The sequence below is a fragment of the Hemitrygon akajei genome, chromosome 7 (assembly GCF_048418815.1).
Source record: "Hemitrygon akajei chromosome 7, sHemAka1.3, whole genome shotgun sequence".
Classification (NCBI taxonomy): domain Eukaryota; kingdom Metazoa; phylum Chordata; class Chondrichthyes; order Myliobatiformes; family Dasyatidae; genus Hemitrygon; species Hemitrygon akajei.
The window spans coordinates 31,238,713-31,255,518 of record NC_133130.1 but is presented as its reverse complement, the minus strand read 5'-3'; the positions used below and the strand labels follow the sequence as shown (position 1 = coordinate 31,255,518).

At 41.3% G+C, this 16,806-nt stretch overlaps 1 protein-coding gene across 2 annotated transcripts in view; it reads right to left on the bottom strand.

The window, feature by feature from the left end:
* fmn2b (formin 2b) overlaps window positions 1–16,806 on the bottom strand; it is a 464,635-nt gene that overhangs the window by 169,780 nt on the left and 278,049 nt on the right. For both annotated transcript variants that reach the window (XM_073050587.1, XM_073050588.1), the window contains exons 12-13: window positions 8,064–8,123; window positions 7,808–7,928 (exon numbers count right to left, since the gene is read on the bottom strand). In XM_073050587.1, coding sequence (XP_072906688.1) covers window positions 7,808–7,928; window positions 8,064–8,123 — 181 coding nt within the window. The remainder of the gene's footprint in view (window positions 1–7,807; window positions 7,929–8,063; window positions 8,124–16,806) is intronic.

Genomic DNA, 16,806 nt, shown 5'->3' with positions numbered 1-16,806 from the left:
ATGTGTGTATGTAAACCTGATTCTGATCAGAGTTAGGGGAAGACCGAGCTCCTCAGGAGGGAGGCAAGCCTGATAGAATCCACAGAGATGGTGAGCAAACTTCGGTAGTGATGTGAACAGGAAGGCAGCAAGTTGGCTGTGTCAAGACTGTAGGCAGCAGGACTGACTGCATGTTATTGGAAAATATCCAAGGTGTTTCACCTGCAATAAATAACATAGCCACAAGGTTTACTACATGACTGCAGGAAGCTTCAAAGCTGTAGCATGAAATCCAAAGCAAGAGAGACTCGTGTCTAGATCACAACTTGGTATCTAGATCCCAATTTCCGTCGGGATCAATAAAGTATGTCTGTCTGTATCACTGCTCTGCCCACAGCTGCAGGAAATTAGAGTTCTGAACAGCCTAGTTTATCACAAAGACCTGCTCCCTTCCACTAGCTGCCTACATATCTCACTACTTCAGGAAAACAACGTACATAATCGAAGACTTATCCCAACCTTGGCATTCCCTCTTCTCCCTTCCATTGGGCAGATGATGCAAATACTTGAAAATATGCACCACCAGGCTCACAGACAGTTTTCTGCTATAAGATTCTTGAATAGATCTCTTATATGATAAAGAATTCCTGATCTAATACTCTACCTCATCATGGAACTTGCACCCCATTTGTCCCCCTATATTTTCTCTCTTATACCATTCTGTTTTCTCCTTTTCTATTACCTTGAGGTAATTATGGAATGATCTGTCTGGATGGCATGTAAACATATCTTTTCACCATCTCAGTACATGGGACAATTATACACTTAACAACATACTGATTGGCTCAGTAGGATAACTGAAGATGAGGTAAATGAGCTGAAAATTAGAAAATCAAGAACTAGGCCACAGTTCTTAATGCGGATGAAAATAGACAAAAGTTACATTGCATTCACCAACCTGATGCAGAATGTAACATGGGACAGGGTCACAGCACTCAGCTTACATGTAGCTTTAAACATTCTAAGAACAAGTATTTCAATCTTGCATTAATCCCAGTTTAGCACAGGGAACTTTCCACACTATTAAACTTCACAACCGCAGTGCAGAACTTTCAGCAAGAACATTTCAAAAATTCAGCATCCACTGCTTTCCTGCTTTGAGAAATGTGCATATTGGCATTTTCTTTTGTTTGCATCTCAGTTTAAAAGGAAGGTGGATGAATGCAAGCAAAGAGACACCAAGACAAAATTCAGAGCAACCAAATGTGATCTTTTGTCTGCTTGGCTTGTCCATTTGATATTCATGAGATTTTGCAGGACACCTTGCTATAGATGAGATTAAAATAGCACAGCCTACTGTGGAACATAGGATGAGGAATGGACAGTTCACTCCCTCAAGCCTGCTCCTTCAATCTACGAGATCACTGAAGATCTGTTCCACAGCGTCATCCAATTATTTTTCTCTGAATTTCCCTTAAATCTTTTATTTCAGATTTTAAAATAAGTTGAGCTACATCTACCAAGTTGTGTGTAAAGTGCTTCCTGTATCTTTCAGAAAGTCTCTAAGGGTGTGGCTGCTTGTCTACAATAATTTCAGCAATGTTAAAAGATTCCTCTCCACCCAACCTAATACTAAATACTTTGATATTTCCTTAGTAAACAGCTCAACCCCTATTCCAGGGAAAACAAGCTTGATTTATGTCAATTTTCTTCCACTCTCTAACAAAACCTTGTAATATTCAGGTGATTCAGTGCCACCAGGTATAAAGTATTTTTGTTTTATTTCACGGGCCCTTAAAGGAACTGAGAGTAAGTGAAACTTTTTTTAAATAAATGCAGGTGTCTGAAATCTGAAGCAAGAACAAACATGCTGGAATCATTCAGATAAGGCTGCGTCAGCACAAGGGGTCCTCAACCTGAAACACAAACTCCATTTCTCCTTCTGCAGATTTTGCCTGACCAGCTGATGTTTCCAATATTTTGCTGCCAAATTCAAGATGCATCGCAAACTCTGAAATAATATAATATATGGCCGTTTTCTTTCCTCATTTGTGTATTTTAACCAATTCTCTTTGGATAAATATTGGTTAACATACCAGAAATAAATCAGCATGAAAAACTGCAAAGCTTAAATCCAACACTTAAGAAATTGTTCGAAAACAGATCATTCCCATAACCACTTCCATCATCCGCAATCCATTGTATATACTGGCTCTGAATTCATTGTTATGACAATGAAACTATCATCAGAAAACAATACAAAGTGTCAAGTCCTGATGCCCACTTAAACAAATTCATGAATTGTCAAGACTAAGGCTTTACTCTCAACAGAAATAATTCCTTCATAACATGGGAGGAGTCTAATTCTTGAAAGTATTTTAAAACAAAAGGATTATAATGCAATAAAAATAATCACGTCTGTTTACTGACAGTTCCACCTTCAACCTCAAACCCATGTGAATGATCTAAATGTTATAATAATCCATAAAATAAAATGCTTTAATGACATTGTTGAATATCTTAAAAGATATAATTGAATACAACTGGCTTCTCAACCAACTTGATATCACTCTCCTCCCTTGCCTATCACCCAATCTCTTCCCTCCCTCACCTGCCTATCAACTCCTTATTCTCCTTCAACTCTCACCTTCTTACTACCGCCTTCACCTGTATCCACCTCTCACCCACCACTCCTGCTCAATGCCTACAGTCCTCGCCCATGCTCACATTGTTATTTTCTTTCCTTCCTGTTCCACCCTTTCTTTCCAGTTCTGATTGAAGGGCCATAACCCAAAATTAACTGTTAATTTTCCTCATATATACTGCCAGATCCACTGATCTCCCCCCCCCCCCCCCCCGTGTTGCTGCAGTTTTCCAGCATCTGCAGTCCCGTGCCTCCTTCATTTCATCACTACTATAAGACCCATCAGACCTGTGCAGGTCTCTGATGACATGCTACATCAGAAAGAGGAAAACATCTATTAAAATGCCCACTGAAGTTTTGTAGACAGTAATGTCCTTCATTCCACAATCACACGCCACTAGAAACAAAAAAAATCCAGCAGATAGGTTTTTGCTCAGATTAGCATCATTCATTAATTCAGCTTTTTTTCCCCAACAACGTAGATTTTCAGTATGCACCGAGATGTATTCTGCCTGGAGAAAAAGTTTTACCAATCACAATGTTATAACTAAGCAGCTGGAAGCATTTGGTCTATATTCTGAGTTTGCTTGTAATAACCTGAATGGAATTCAGATCACGATTTTTTTTTTGGAAGAGATTGATCTTTTTCCTTGCATTTCCCAGCTTTGGTTTGGAGTAGGAATTGGAAAAACTGGGGAAGGGTCGAAGTTGTAGGATTTACAAGCAATTGAAACTCAAAGCCCTTGTTGGTGCTCTTCAAAGATTGGTGATCTAAAAATTTTCTCTGCAGGTCGAGTTGATTTAAGTCATGTGCTGAATGCTGGAATTTCCAGCGCAGAATGGAGCCAGAGCAAAAGCCATCATTTGCTATGACTGCCTTGAGGAAGGCTGTTGACAGCTGTGGAAGATCAAAAGCAGATCAGGTTGCTACACAAACTACATGCCGCATGCCTCAAAGAAGAGCAAGATCAGGCTTCCACAAAGCCATGGAATATGGAGGTTAAACTGTTGCTGTGAGCTCAGCTTGGTACATGCACTAATACAGTTATGTTCCTTTAAAAATAAAAGGGTGGCAAATTCTTACTCCTTGTCCCCAAGAGAAACTTGCATGGGATTGCACAGTTGAAAGATGTGGGATGGCTGCCTCATAATCGCTTATTCACTTTCCTTTCCTCTGAACATATTACACAGGCCACTTAAATCCAATCATTCACAACCACTAATTAAAAGGCATCTCTCTGGAAACAATGGCGTGGATAATCTTGTTTCACTTCAAATACAGTATTTCCAAAAACATGAACTGCAGTACTTTCCAGTGTTTAATTAGTACAGGCTCAGAGGGGAACCCATTTTGAACTGCAGCCATTCTTAGCATGTTGAAAATACTTTCCCATAGATTTTGCTGTGTATTGCATTATATCAATACAACAGAAACAGATACCTCCTAGCCTTGCACTAATTTGAAAGCCAAAATATATATTACAAAACATTGTTTTAAAAAACAGAATCCTACATTTCTTTCACAACTTTAATGTGACCAAATTTCAGTTCATTTCTTTTACAGGACCCCCACCCTTGTCCTTGGAATTATATGCCTCTTCACTAAAACTAACAATTCTAAAATACAATAGCCAGTAAGTATTTTCTTATAACAGATGAATAGTAGCGTAGCAAAATATGTTTCAGAATAATTGAACAAATCTATGCATTCATTGTGTGCCAAGAATTAATACATGAAGGCAAAAATGATCGAGGTTAAAATACAATTAGGCATATTGGCCTGCTCAGGCACTGATGATCATGGCTGCAAATTCCCCTTCCCATGTAATATTCATAACTGAGTTCTCCTAATATACAAATATAGTAGATTCCAATTAATTAGAGGAGCTACTTATTTGGGACGACTCTTAAAGACCATAAACTAATCAAGATTATAGTCAGGATTCTCTTCATTTATTTGGGGCATTATGCCACATAATTGGGACAGGAGACTATTGCCAAACAGTTCCTAACTAGTGTCAGTTGCACACACTTGTGTGGCCATTAGACAACACCATGTTTTTAAAGTTTTTAAAATTGGTGTGTGTGTTTGCGTTCTAAAAGCCATGCTTATTTTTGTAACTGATAGTTGGTGAGAAATTAGTAAGACAATGAGAAATATTTTGCTCACTGCGATATCAATCATTCAGGCTTGGAGATGCCAAAAACAGCTGGGAGTGAAAATGACAAATGAGAAAATCTGCAGATGTTGCTAATCCAAGCGAAACACAAACAGAATACTGGAGGAGTTCAACAGGCCTGGCAGTGACCGTAGAAAAGAGCGAGCAGTCGACGTTTTGGACCGAGACCCTTCATCAGAATTGGAGGGGGGGGAAAAGATGAGAAGTCAGAGCAAGAAGGTGGGGGGGGAGGTGAGTAAGAAATACAAGCAATAGGTCAAATCTGGAGAGGGAGAGGGGTGAAGTAAGGTCGGGGTATTTGATTGGTGAAACATAAATGGCTGGAGAAGAGGGAATCTGATAGGAGAGGACAGAAGATAATGGAAGAACGGGAAGGGGGAGGAGCACCAGAAGGACGTGATGGGCAGCTGAGGTAAGGTGAAAGGGGGAAATAGGAATATGAAAAGGTGAAAGAGAAGTGGGGGATGCATCACTGGAATTTCACAAAATCGATTTCCATGGAACAAGTGCTATACCTGCCCCTACACCTCCTCCTGCACTACTACTCAGGGCCCCAAACAGTCCGTCCAGGTGAGGCGACACTTCACCTGTGAGTCTGTCGGGGTCATCTGCTGTATCCGGTTCAACCAGTGTGGCCTGTTGTAGATCGGTGAGATCCAACGTAGACTAGGAGAGAGCTCCGCCGAGCAGAAAAAAGTGGGATCTCCCAGGGACCACCCATTTTAATCCTACTTCCCATTCTGACATGTCAGTCTGTGGTCCCCTCTACTGCCACAACGAGACCACACTCAGGTTGGAGGAGCAACACCTTATATTCAGTCTGGGTAGCCTCCAACCTGATAACATTAACATCGATTTGTCCAACTTCCAATGACGTTGCACCCCACTCCTTCACCATTCTCATTTCCCTCTCACCTTATCTTTTTACCTGCCATTTACCTCCCTCTGGTACTCCTCCCCTTCCCTTTCTTCCATGGCCTTCTGTCCTCTCCTATCAGATTCCCCATTCTCCAGCCCTTTATCTCTTACACCAATCGATTTCCCAGCTCTTTACTTCACCCCTCCCCCTCTCCCAGTTTCACCGATCACCTACGACTTTGTATTTCTTACTCCCCTTCCCCCCAACCTTCTTGCTCTGACCTCCCATCTTTGTTTCTTCAGTCCTGATGAAGTGACTCGACCTGAAACCTTGACTGCTCACTCATTTCCATAGATGCTGCCTAGCCTGCCGAGTTCCTCCAGCATTCTATGGGGGTGAAAATGAAACCATTTTACGACTTCAGCAAGTTAGGAACTATGAAGATCTTGAACGTAACGATGATCGTCTTGAACGTCACAATGAAAATGAAGATTTGGAGAATAGTCAAAAGCATTGTATGGAGGCAGTCCATTATCTTACTAGGTGTCTGTGCTAATTTTGTTCATTTACAGTCAAAGGGACATGACAGCATACACAGGATGACTTTTTCCATCAACAGCCATTAGGACTAGTGCAGTATTATAGTACAGCAGTAGTACTGGTGGTGTTCTAATGTGCTCTGTATTTTATTTAAGTAATTTGTTACTCGGTTTAATGGGCAGTTTGTCTTTTTTATACCGTTTACATTTTTCCCATGAAGCTAGGACTAATTGGGGCAGTGGTTTAATTGGGCAAAAATGTACTGGCCCTGATGTGTCCCGATTAACTGGAATCCACAGTATCTCACTCAACTGATTAGTTATTTGGGACTCAGCATCAAAACTCTGCAGTTTACAAGCAGTTGCTGGAATCTACTTAGATGAGGTATGAACTAGGCAGATTGAGCACAAATTACACTTTCCACCCGTTATACACCTTAGAAATGTATTTCCTTCATCTATTTCATAGATGGTCAAACATTGATGGCCATTAGCTAATACAACTGTGTCTAATGGCAATTCCCTGCCTCTTAGCTTTTCCACCACCTTGAAAAGGACAAAGTAATTTTATTCCACTGTAATCTATAAAGTCATCTATAAATATCAGATTGGCAGCCAAACACTTCAAGGAAAATCATTACTTGCAACAACCAGATATGGTGCAGCCTTTCTTCAGCTTAAAGGATGCACTCTTGGAAAATGCCTCATTCAGCACAAATGCACAAATCAGAAAGGCTAGATAACATGTATTACAAGTCTTTTGGTATAGTTTTTTTCCTGTCGTGTGTACAGAAACGAACAGCACATACACCCTCTGTATACTTAAAGATATTAATTGTAACTCATTTTGTTGTGAGGTAGCAGAAGTTGCAATATTAGCTTTTCCCAAAGAGTACTCACAAAAGGTTTACTCCATTGTTGTTTCATGTACAACTATACGAACTGAACTATAAAATAATAATTCTTATAAAGCACCTTTCACAAACTTTGGCCATAAACTGCTTTGGGATCGACAAAGTACGGATAATGCTTTGAATTAGGAAAGGTAGAAATTAATCAGCAAACAGCAAGTTGTCAAAATAGCAATTTGTTTTTTTTTAAAAAAAAAGAAAGTGAAGCTTAATAGATTTATATTGGACTGGACGTTTGGAGTGAAAACTCATTCAAATCAGTTCCTTAGGATCTTTTACATCTACCCGAGGGAACAAGCAGAGTCTCAACTTAGTCTGATCTGAAAGTGGCTACATCTGATAGCACAGGACTTGCTCAGCAGTGTTGAAGTGTCAGCCAAGATCTTCTACTCAGTTCCCTGAAGTGGGATTGAACTATAACCTTCTGACTCAAATGCTAGACACTGCCTTACTACAGCAAGCCTGATAAATTAAATGTGATTGTGATAAAATGATGTTTAAATAACCAAAATGAAGTATTAACTTTGTTAAAATTTTCATAGGTACAGTACACAAAAATCAATTTGCACAAAGTAACAATCATGAACATTGAAAATAATGGAGAGATTTTGGTTGATTTAATAGTCTTCTTTTAGTTCAATGAGTAAGTCAGACAAAAACATGCACGCAAGCCTAAAGAGAACAGAAGCCTCTACCTTTCAAGTCCTTCTTCAGTTTACGGAGGTCCTTCTCAAAGTCCTCAAACTTTATCTGTGAAGCTTGAAACAGGTCTTGCGGTTCTGGCAAAGGGAAAACACTTTTTTCTGTACCTGCATCCTAAGACAAAATAGCTGGATTTTAAAAACTATATCCTTCCAACATCATTAGATTAGATGATAAAGTTAATAAAATAGTCACTTAACGATATAATAATCACAAAAATTATAAAAGCATTCACAAAAATCCACGTACCTTATCAAAATTACGCAGATAATATGATACCAGGTAGAAGAGGAGGTTAATACTGTTGTCCTGAAAGAGTGAGAGAAGTGTCATTATGTACTGATTATCTGCACATTACTGTTGCAGGTTCAGAAATTGACAATCATCTCCAAAATCACTACGTGCAGCCCCTTCCCACCCCAAACCTCTTCAGCTGTACTGTATTTCGTTATAGCATGACAGGTTGGTCTTATTATTCTATTGAACTCCGGCAGGCAGAAACTAAACTGGTGGTCCACCCAAAAGAACTCAAAAAAGAAACACGCGCTTGCCTCCTGCAACACATCTAGTTTCCATATGTGCTGCCCCCCCCCGCCCCCAACCCCAGTGAGCTACTTTCTTCAAATGATTCTTGTGCGCCTTTCTAAAATTTACCTCTTGCACTGGCTTTAAAGAATCTTGCACTAATGAGCTAAAGATGGGACAGAAAGCTGAAAACAGGGTGAAGAACATTAAACCCATATTGCCTAATTGTTGGCAACAGCAAATACTAACTTGGCCACTTCCCTAAGCAGGGATTCTCAACCAGGGGTCCACAGGCCCTTGGTTAACGGTAGGGATCCATGGCATAAAACAAAGGTTGGAAACCCCTGCCCTAAAGGATTACATGAGGGGAGAGGGTCAACTGAATAAATGAGCCTCCCAATTGTAGTGATTCCATTGGGTCTAGCGACAAAGGGAGATTGGATGGAGGACATGATCCAAGGGGGCATCTCCATCCGTACAACTTACTGAAACTTTCAGAATGTGCATTGCCAAAATAAGTCAGGTTAAAATGGCACTCTTTGGAATCAAATGCTCTCCCCAATTACAAGAGAAAGTATGGAATTACACCTTTCAAAAAACAAAATTTTAAGGTAAAATATAGCAGATGCTGGAAAGCTAAGGTACAATAAAATGCCTGAAATTCTCAGCAAGCCAAGCAGCACCTGTGCGTTGTAGTATTTCTGATCACTGACCTCTCCAAGAAATAATTCATCCCATGTACATTGTACTTTGTGCTTAGTATAATTATGTAGCAACACAAACAAAACTAGAACTCAGTTGACTATTCTAAGCATCTGCATTGCAATGCTGGGGCAATGGCTTAGAAATGAGTCACTCAAACCATGTTTTATCAGGAATACTGGAAAAAATATCTGAAGCCATTTCTCCACTATTCAGTTTTAAATTCATTTACTTTGACTGACATGTAGGGGTTATTGATGGTGTGCAGAAGGGAAATTAGCAAAACCAGAAATCATTAACCGATAAGTACTTCACTGCTGTTGTTATTCCAACTATTCATGTCAAATCAGCTCCCACACCGTCAAGGAGTATTAACTTTTCTAATCCCCAATTAGATCATTGGGATTCACTGCTTAAAGTAAACAAAATAATCATTTCAAAATTAATTTCAAGGCTCCCATTTTAAGCCATAACAAGTTCAAAGACTGGAACTTGTCTCTTTTGTCAAGGGATGGAGGGGACAGTGTATTGCTGTTGCAAAACATCAGTAATGAACCGTCCACTGGAAGTTTAAAGGATCAAAGCACAAGGACTGGGAACAAAAGTGATACTCTAGACAAACTGGGAATGGTAAATACAAAAGATAACTGAAATTTTCAAATACTGTACACAGAATTTTTACTTTGGGAAGTTAAGTAGCTGATTAAAATCCAGGCTTGAAGAGTACTTGATCAGGAAACAACCTGGCCAGGCAGGAGATGAAGGAAATATAGACAATATACGAAATTAGGTCACAGACAAAAAGAGCAAGACACCCAAAATGATAACTACTGGATAATTCTGGTGACACGTGCCAGTGAATATAGCTTTAGGAAGCTAAATCGCATATATTTGTGAGCAAAGGTGTAACAGTGAGTGCTTTCGATTTTTGATTTGGTGAGGTGAGACCTGCGCAAGCGGAATAGGTTGTACCTGGAGTGTAATCAGTTCAACATCCTGACATCCTCAAAGGACGACATCAGTCCATGGGGCACAGTAGCAGCTATTTAAATTAATTTGGCAAGAGAATGGGATATAGAATAGATGGACAGTTCAGGAGATTGGGGTGGGGAACAAGTACAGTCAAATAATGAAGAAAAATGCAAACACTGACAATCAAGTCAGAAATATAGAATACTGATCACAATATAATATTGTTACCAAAGATATGGCTAAAAGACTGATAACCCAACAGTTTAATGTCATTTCCACTACACAAGTGTAAAGTAGAACAAAATAATTGTTACTCCAGATCTGATGCAGCACAAACAAAAAATTAAATAGCTTATATACAGATTGTACAGTATGTACATGCATAAAGTGACATTAGGTATACGAGTGAGTGTCTGTTATAAGGTGTATAGAATCTTTAGGTGCTACTGCAATTTGACTAGCAAGTCCATTACTGCAGAAATATGGGAGGATATCCTGAAAGATTCTTCAAAAGGCCCATGGGTCAAGCTTAGGAACAAAATAAAAGGGGCTGATCTTCTTGTTGGGTGCATAGCATATATTCTTAAGCATCAGCAGAGCGAGCAGACATTTGGACAAATGCACTGCAAGGGTCATTGCAGCGGATTTCAGATTCCCCCAGTGGAACCATGACTATGGAGCCATGAGGGAGGAGCTGAGCAAAGTTGACTGGAAGGATACCCGAGCAAGAATGACAGTGGAACAACAATGGCAGGTACTTCTGGGAATAATACAGAAGGTGTAGGATCAGTTCATTCCAAAGAGGAAGAAAGTTTCTAAGGGGAATAGGGGGCGACCGTGGCTGACAAGGGAAGTCAAGGACTGTATAAAAATAAAAAGTTAGTATAATATAGCAAAGATGAGTGGGAAGCCAGAGGATTGGGAAACTTTTAAAGAGCAACAGAAGATAACTAAAAAAGCAATACGGGGAGAAAAGATGAGGTACGAAGGTAAGCTAGCCAAGGATATAAAGGAGGATAGTAAAAGCTTCTTTAGGTATGTGAATAGCAAAAAAAATAGTTAAGACCAAAACTGGGCCATTGAAGACAGAAACGGGTGAATTTATTATGGGGAATAAGGAAATGGCAGACAAGTTGAACAGGTACTTTGGATCTGTCTTCACTAGGGAAGACACAAACAATCTCCCAGATATAATAATGGCCAGAGGACCTAGGGTAACAGAGGAAATGAACGAAATTCACATTAGGCAGAAAATGGTGTTGGGTAGACTGACGGGACAGAAGGCTGATAAATCCCCAGGGCCTGATGGTCTGCATCCCAGGGTACTGAAGGAGGTGGCTCCAGAAATCGTGGACGCATTGGTAATCATTTTCCAATGTTTTATAGATTCAGGATCAGTTCCCAAGGACTTGAGGGTAGCTATTATTATCCCACTTTTGAAGAAAGGAGGGAGAGAGAAAACAGGGAATTATAGACCAGTTAGCCTGACATCAGTGGTGGGGAAGATGCTGGAGTCAATTATAAAAGATGAAATGGCGGCACATTTGGATAGCGGTAACAGGATCGGTCCGAGTCAGCATGGATTTACGAAGGGGAAATCATGCTTGACTGATCTTCTGGAGTTTTTTGAGGATGTAACTATGAAAATGGACAAGTGAGTGCCAGTGGATGTAGTGTACCTGGGCTTTCAGAAAACCTTTGATAAGGTTCCACATAGGAGATTAGTGGGCAAAATTAGGGCACATGGTATTGGGGGTAGGGTACTGACATGGATAGAAAATTGGTTGGCAGACAGGAAACAGTAGGGATTAACGGGTCCCTTTCAGAATGGCAGGCAGTGACTAGTGGGGTACCACAAGGCTCGGCGCTGGGACCGCAGCTATTTACAATATACATTAATGATTTAGGTGAAGGGATTAAAAGTAACATTAGCAAATTTGCAGATGACACAAAGTTGAGTGGCAGTGTGAAATGTCAGGAGGATGTTATGAGAATGCAGGGTGACTTGGACAGGTTGGGTGAGTGGGCAGATGCAGTTTAATGTGGATAAATGTGAGGTTATCCACTTTGGTGGCAAGAACAAGAAGGCAGATTACTATCTGAATGGTGTCAAGTTAGGAAAAGGAGAAGTACAACGAGATCTAGGTGTCCTTGTTCATCAGTCAATGAAAGTAAGCATGCAGGTACAGCCGACAGTGAAGGAAGCTAATGGCACTTTGGCCTTCATAACAAGGGTAGTTGAGTATAGGAGCAAAGAGGTCCTTCTGCAGTTGTACAGGGCCCCGGCAAGACCACACGGAGTATTGTGTATATTTTTGGTCTCCAAACTTAAGGACATTCTTACTATTGAGGGAGTGCAGTGTAGGTTCATGAGGTTAATTCCTGGGATGGCGGGACTGTCATATTTTGAAAGATTGGAGCGACTGGGCCTGTATACACTAGAATTTAGAAGGATGAGAGGGGATCTGATTGAAACATAAGATTATTAAGGGATTGGACACGCTAGAGGCAGGAAACATGTCCCCGATGTTGGGGGAGTCCAGAACCAGAGGCCACAGTTTAAGAATAAGGGGTAGGCCATTTAGAACAGAGTTAAGGAAAAACTTTTTCACTCTGAGTTGTGGATCTATGGAATGCTCTGCCTTAGAAGGCAGTGGAGGCCAATTCTCTGGATGCTTTCAAGAAAGTTAGATAGAGCTCTTAAAGATAGCGGAGTCGAAGGATATGGGGAGAAGGCAGGAATGGGATACTGATTGTGTATGATCAGCCATGATCACAGTGAATGGTGGTGCTGGCTCAAAGGGCCAAATGGCCTACTCCTGCACCTATTTTCTATTGTCAAAATTATCTGGGATTGTTTTAGTATAAAAGTTGCAGAGGGAGTGGGATTATTAAAGAACATTCAGGAGAACTTTTCAAGCTTGTACATAAATAATCCAATGACAGAAGTAAGTGGCAGCTCTGGACATAAACTTATGGAATGTAACTGTGCAAATGGGAAAAGATATTTTAAGTAGTTATAATAAATACAATTTATGAAATGGATGTCTGGAAATTAAGCTACTGTACTGAAGGGAAAGGCACATTTCAAATCATTTGACTGGAAAAGGAAGAGAGAGTAGGTACTTGCAGCTGAGTCTACATTTAACAAGTGGGAAACATTTAAACTTGAAATGAGAGTTCAGAGACAACGTATCCCAATAACAATGAAAGGCAAGTAGAGCAAGTCCAAGGAGCTCCAGATATCGAAGAATTTGGAAAGCTTGATCAAGGTGTACAGGAGGTATACTGAAATGTAAAAAGGGGCGTCGTTCAAGTGAAGAAAGCAAAGACAATAGACAATAGGTGCAGAAGTAGACCATCCGGCCCTTCGAGCCTGCACCGCCATTTTGAGATCATGGCTGATCAACTACTAGCAATATCCGGTTCCTGCCTTGTCCCCATATCCCTTGATTCCCCTATTCATAAGATACCTATCTAGCTCCTCCTTGAAAGAATCCAGAGAATTGGCCTCCACTGCGTGCATTCCAGACCCCCACAACTCTCTGGGAGAAGAAGTTCTTCCTTAACTCTGTCCTAAATGACCTACCCCTTATTCTCAAACCATGCCCTCTGGTACTGGACTCTCCCAGCATCTGGAACATATTTCCTGCCTCTATCTTGTCCAATCCCTTAATAATCTTATATGTTGCAATCAGATCCCCTCTCAATCTCCTTAATTCCAGCGTGTACAAGCCCAGTCTCTCTAACCTCTCTGCGTAAGACAGTCCAGACATCCCAGGAATTAACCTCGTGAATCTACGCTGAGCTTCCTCTACAGCCAGGATGTCCTTCCTTAACCCTGGAGACCAAAACTGTACACAATACTCCAGGTGTGGTCTCACCAGGGCTCTGTACAAATGCAAGAGGATTTCCTTGCTCTTGTACTCAATTCCCTTTGTAATAAAGGTCAACATTCCATTAGCCTTCTTCACTGCCTGCTGCACTTGCTCATTCACCTTCAGTGACTGATGAACAAGGACTCCTAGATCTTTGTATTTCTCCCTTACCTAACTCTACACCGTTCAGATAATAATCTGCCTTCCTGTTCTTACTCCCAAAGTGGATAACCTCACACTTATTCACATTAAACGTCATCTGCCAAGTATCTGCCCATTCACCCAGCCTATCCAAGTCACCCTGAATTCTCCTAACATCCTCATCACAATGTCACACTGCCACCCAGCTTAGTATCATCAGCAAATTTGCTGATGTTATTTTCAATGCCTTCATCCAAATCGTTGACGTAAATTGTAAACAGCTGTGGTCCTAATACCAAGCCCTGTGGCACCCCACTAGTCACCACCTGCCATTCCGAGAAACACCCATTCACCGCTACCCTTTGCTTTCTATCTGCCAACCAGTTTTCTATCCATGTCAATGTCTTCCCCCCGATGCCCTGAGCTTTGATTTTACCCACCAATCTCCTATGTGGGACCTTATCAAATGCCTTCTGAAAATCGAGGTACACTACATCCACTGGATCTCCCCCATCTAACTTCCTGGTTACATCCTCGAAAAACTCCAACAGATTAGTCAAGCATGATTTACCCTTGGTAAATCCATGCTGGCTCGGCCCAATCCTATCACTGCTATCTAGATATGCCACTATTTCATCCTTAATAATGGACTCTAGCATCTTCCCCACCACCGATGTCAGGCTGACAGGTCGATAGTTCTCTGTTTTCTCCCTCCCTCCTTTCTTAAAAAGTGGGATAACATTAGCCATTCTCCAATCCTCAGGAACTGATCCTGAATCTAAGGAACATTGGAAAATGATTACCAATGCATCCGCAATTTCCAGGGCCACCTCTTTTAGTACCCTAGGATGCAGACCATATGGACCTGAAGGCTGACAAATCCCCAGTCCCATCAGTCTTCTCATCAACGTTTCCTTCCTAATGTCAATCTGTTTCATTTCCTCTGTTACCCTATGTCCTTGGCCCATCCATACATCTGGGAGATTGCTTGTGTCTTCCCTAGTGAAGACAGATCTAAAGTACTCATTAAATTCTTCTGCCATTTCTCTGTTTCCCATAACAATTTCACCCAATTCATTCTTCAAGGGCCCAACATTGTTCTTAACTATCTTCTTTCTCTTCACATACCTAAAAAAGCTTTTGCTATCTTCCTTTTGTATTCCTGGCTAGCTTGCGCTCGTACCTCATTTTTTCTCCCCGTATTGTCTTTTTAGTTAAGTCCTGTTGTTCCTTAAAAATTTCCCAATCATCTGTCCTCCCACTCACCTTAGCTCTGTCATACTTCCTTTTTTTTTTAATGCTATGCAATCTCTGACTTCCTTTGTCAACCACTGTGGCCCCTTTCCCCCCTTTGAATTCTTCCTTCTCTGGGGGATGAACTGATTTTGCACCTTGTGCATTATTCCCAAGAATACCTGCCATTGCTGTTCCACTGTCTTTTCTGCTAGGATATCCGTCCAGTCAACTTTTGCCAGCTCCTCCCTCATGGCTCCATAGTTTCCCGTTCAACTGCAACACTGACACCTCCGAGCTGCCCTTATCCTTCTCAAATTGCAGATAAAAACTTATCATATTATGATCACTACCTCCTAATGGCTCCCTTACTGCAAGAATGCTTATCAAATCCTGTTCATTACATAACACTAAATCCAGAATAGTCTTGTCCCTGGTCGGCTCTCGTACAAGCTGTTCCAAGAATGCATCCCGTAGGCACTCTACAAACTCCCTATCCTGGGGTCCAGCACCAACCTGATTCTCCCAGTTCACCTGCATGTTGAAATCCCCCATAACTACTGCGACATTACCTTTGCCACATGCCAATGTTAACTCCCTATTCAACTTGCACCCAATATCCATGCTACTGCTTGGTGGCCTGTAGACAACACCCATTTGGGTCCTTTTGCCCTTACTGTTCCTCAATTCTATCCACACAGACTACTTCTCCTGACCCTATGTCCCCCCTTGCAAAGGACTGAATCTCATTCCTCACCAACAGGGCCACCCCACCCCCTCTGCCCACATTTCTGTCCCTACAATAGCACCTATACCCTTGAACATTCATTTCCCAGGTCTGATCTCCCTGCAGTCATGTCTCCGTTATCCCAACAACATCATCGTTACCCATTCTCACCTGGGCTTCAAGCTCATACGCCTTATTTCTGACACTTCGTGCATTCAGATATACAATTTTTAGCCCATTTTTCCTCTCTCTTTTTGAATCGCTGTCTATTGTGCTTAACCCAGCTCCCCGATCTCCCATCGGGCTATACGCCCCTAGAATTTTGTTGTGCTTCCTAAATTTACTTATTCTTTCAACACATTTAACTCCATGTTCCGTCAGACCATCCCTCTGTACATGTGTCTTCCTTATCACTTGTTCCGCCTCACCTTTCTCTACTACACACTTAATATTTCGGAACCGTGTAGACCCCACCTGTCCTTTATTCTTCATCTCGCTATCCTCTCTCACATTCTGGATCCCTGCCCCCTGCAAATTTAGTTTAAACCCCCCCAAGAAGCACTAGCAAACTTCCCTGCAAGAATGTTAGTACCGCTCCAGTTCAGGTGTAAACCGTCCCTTCGGAACAGATCCCACCTTCCCTGGAACAAAGCCCAATTATCTACAAACCTGAAGCCCTCCCTCCTGCACCATCCTCTCAGCCACATATTAATCTTTATAATCTTTCTGTTCCTTGCCTCACTCGCACGTGGCACAGGTAGCAATCCAGAGATTGTTACCCTGGGGGTCCTGCTCTTCAGCTTCGCACCTAACT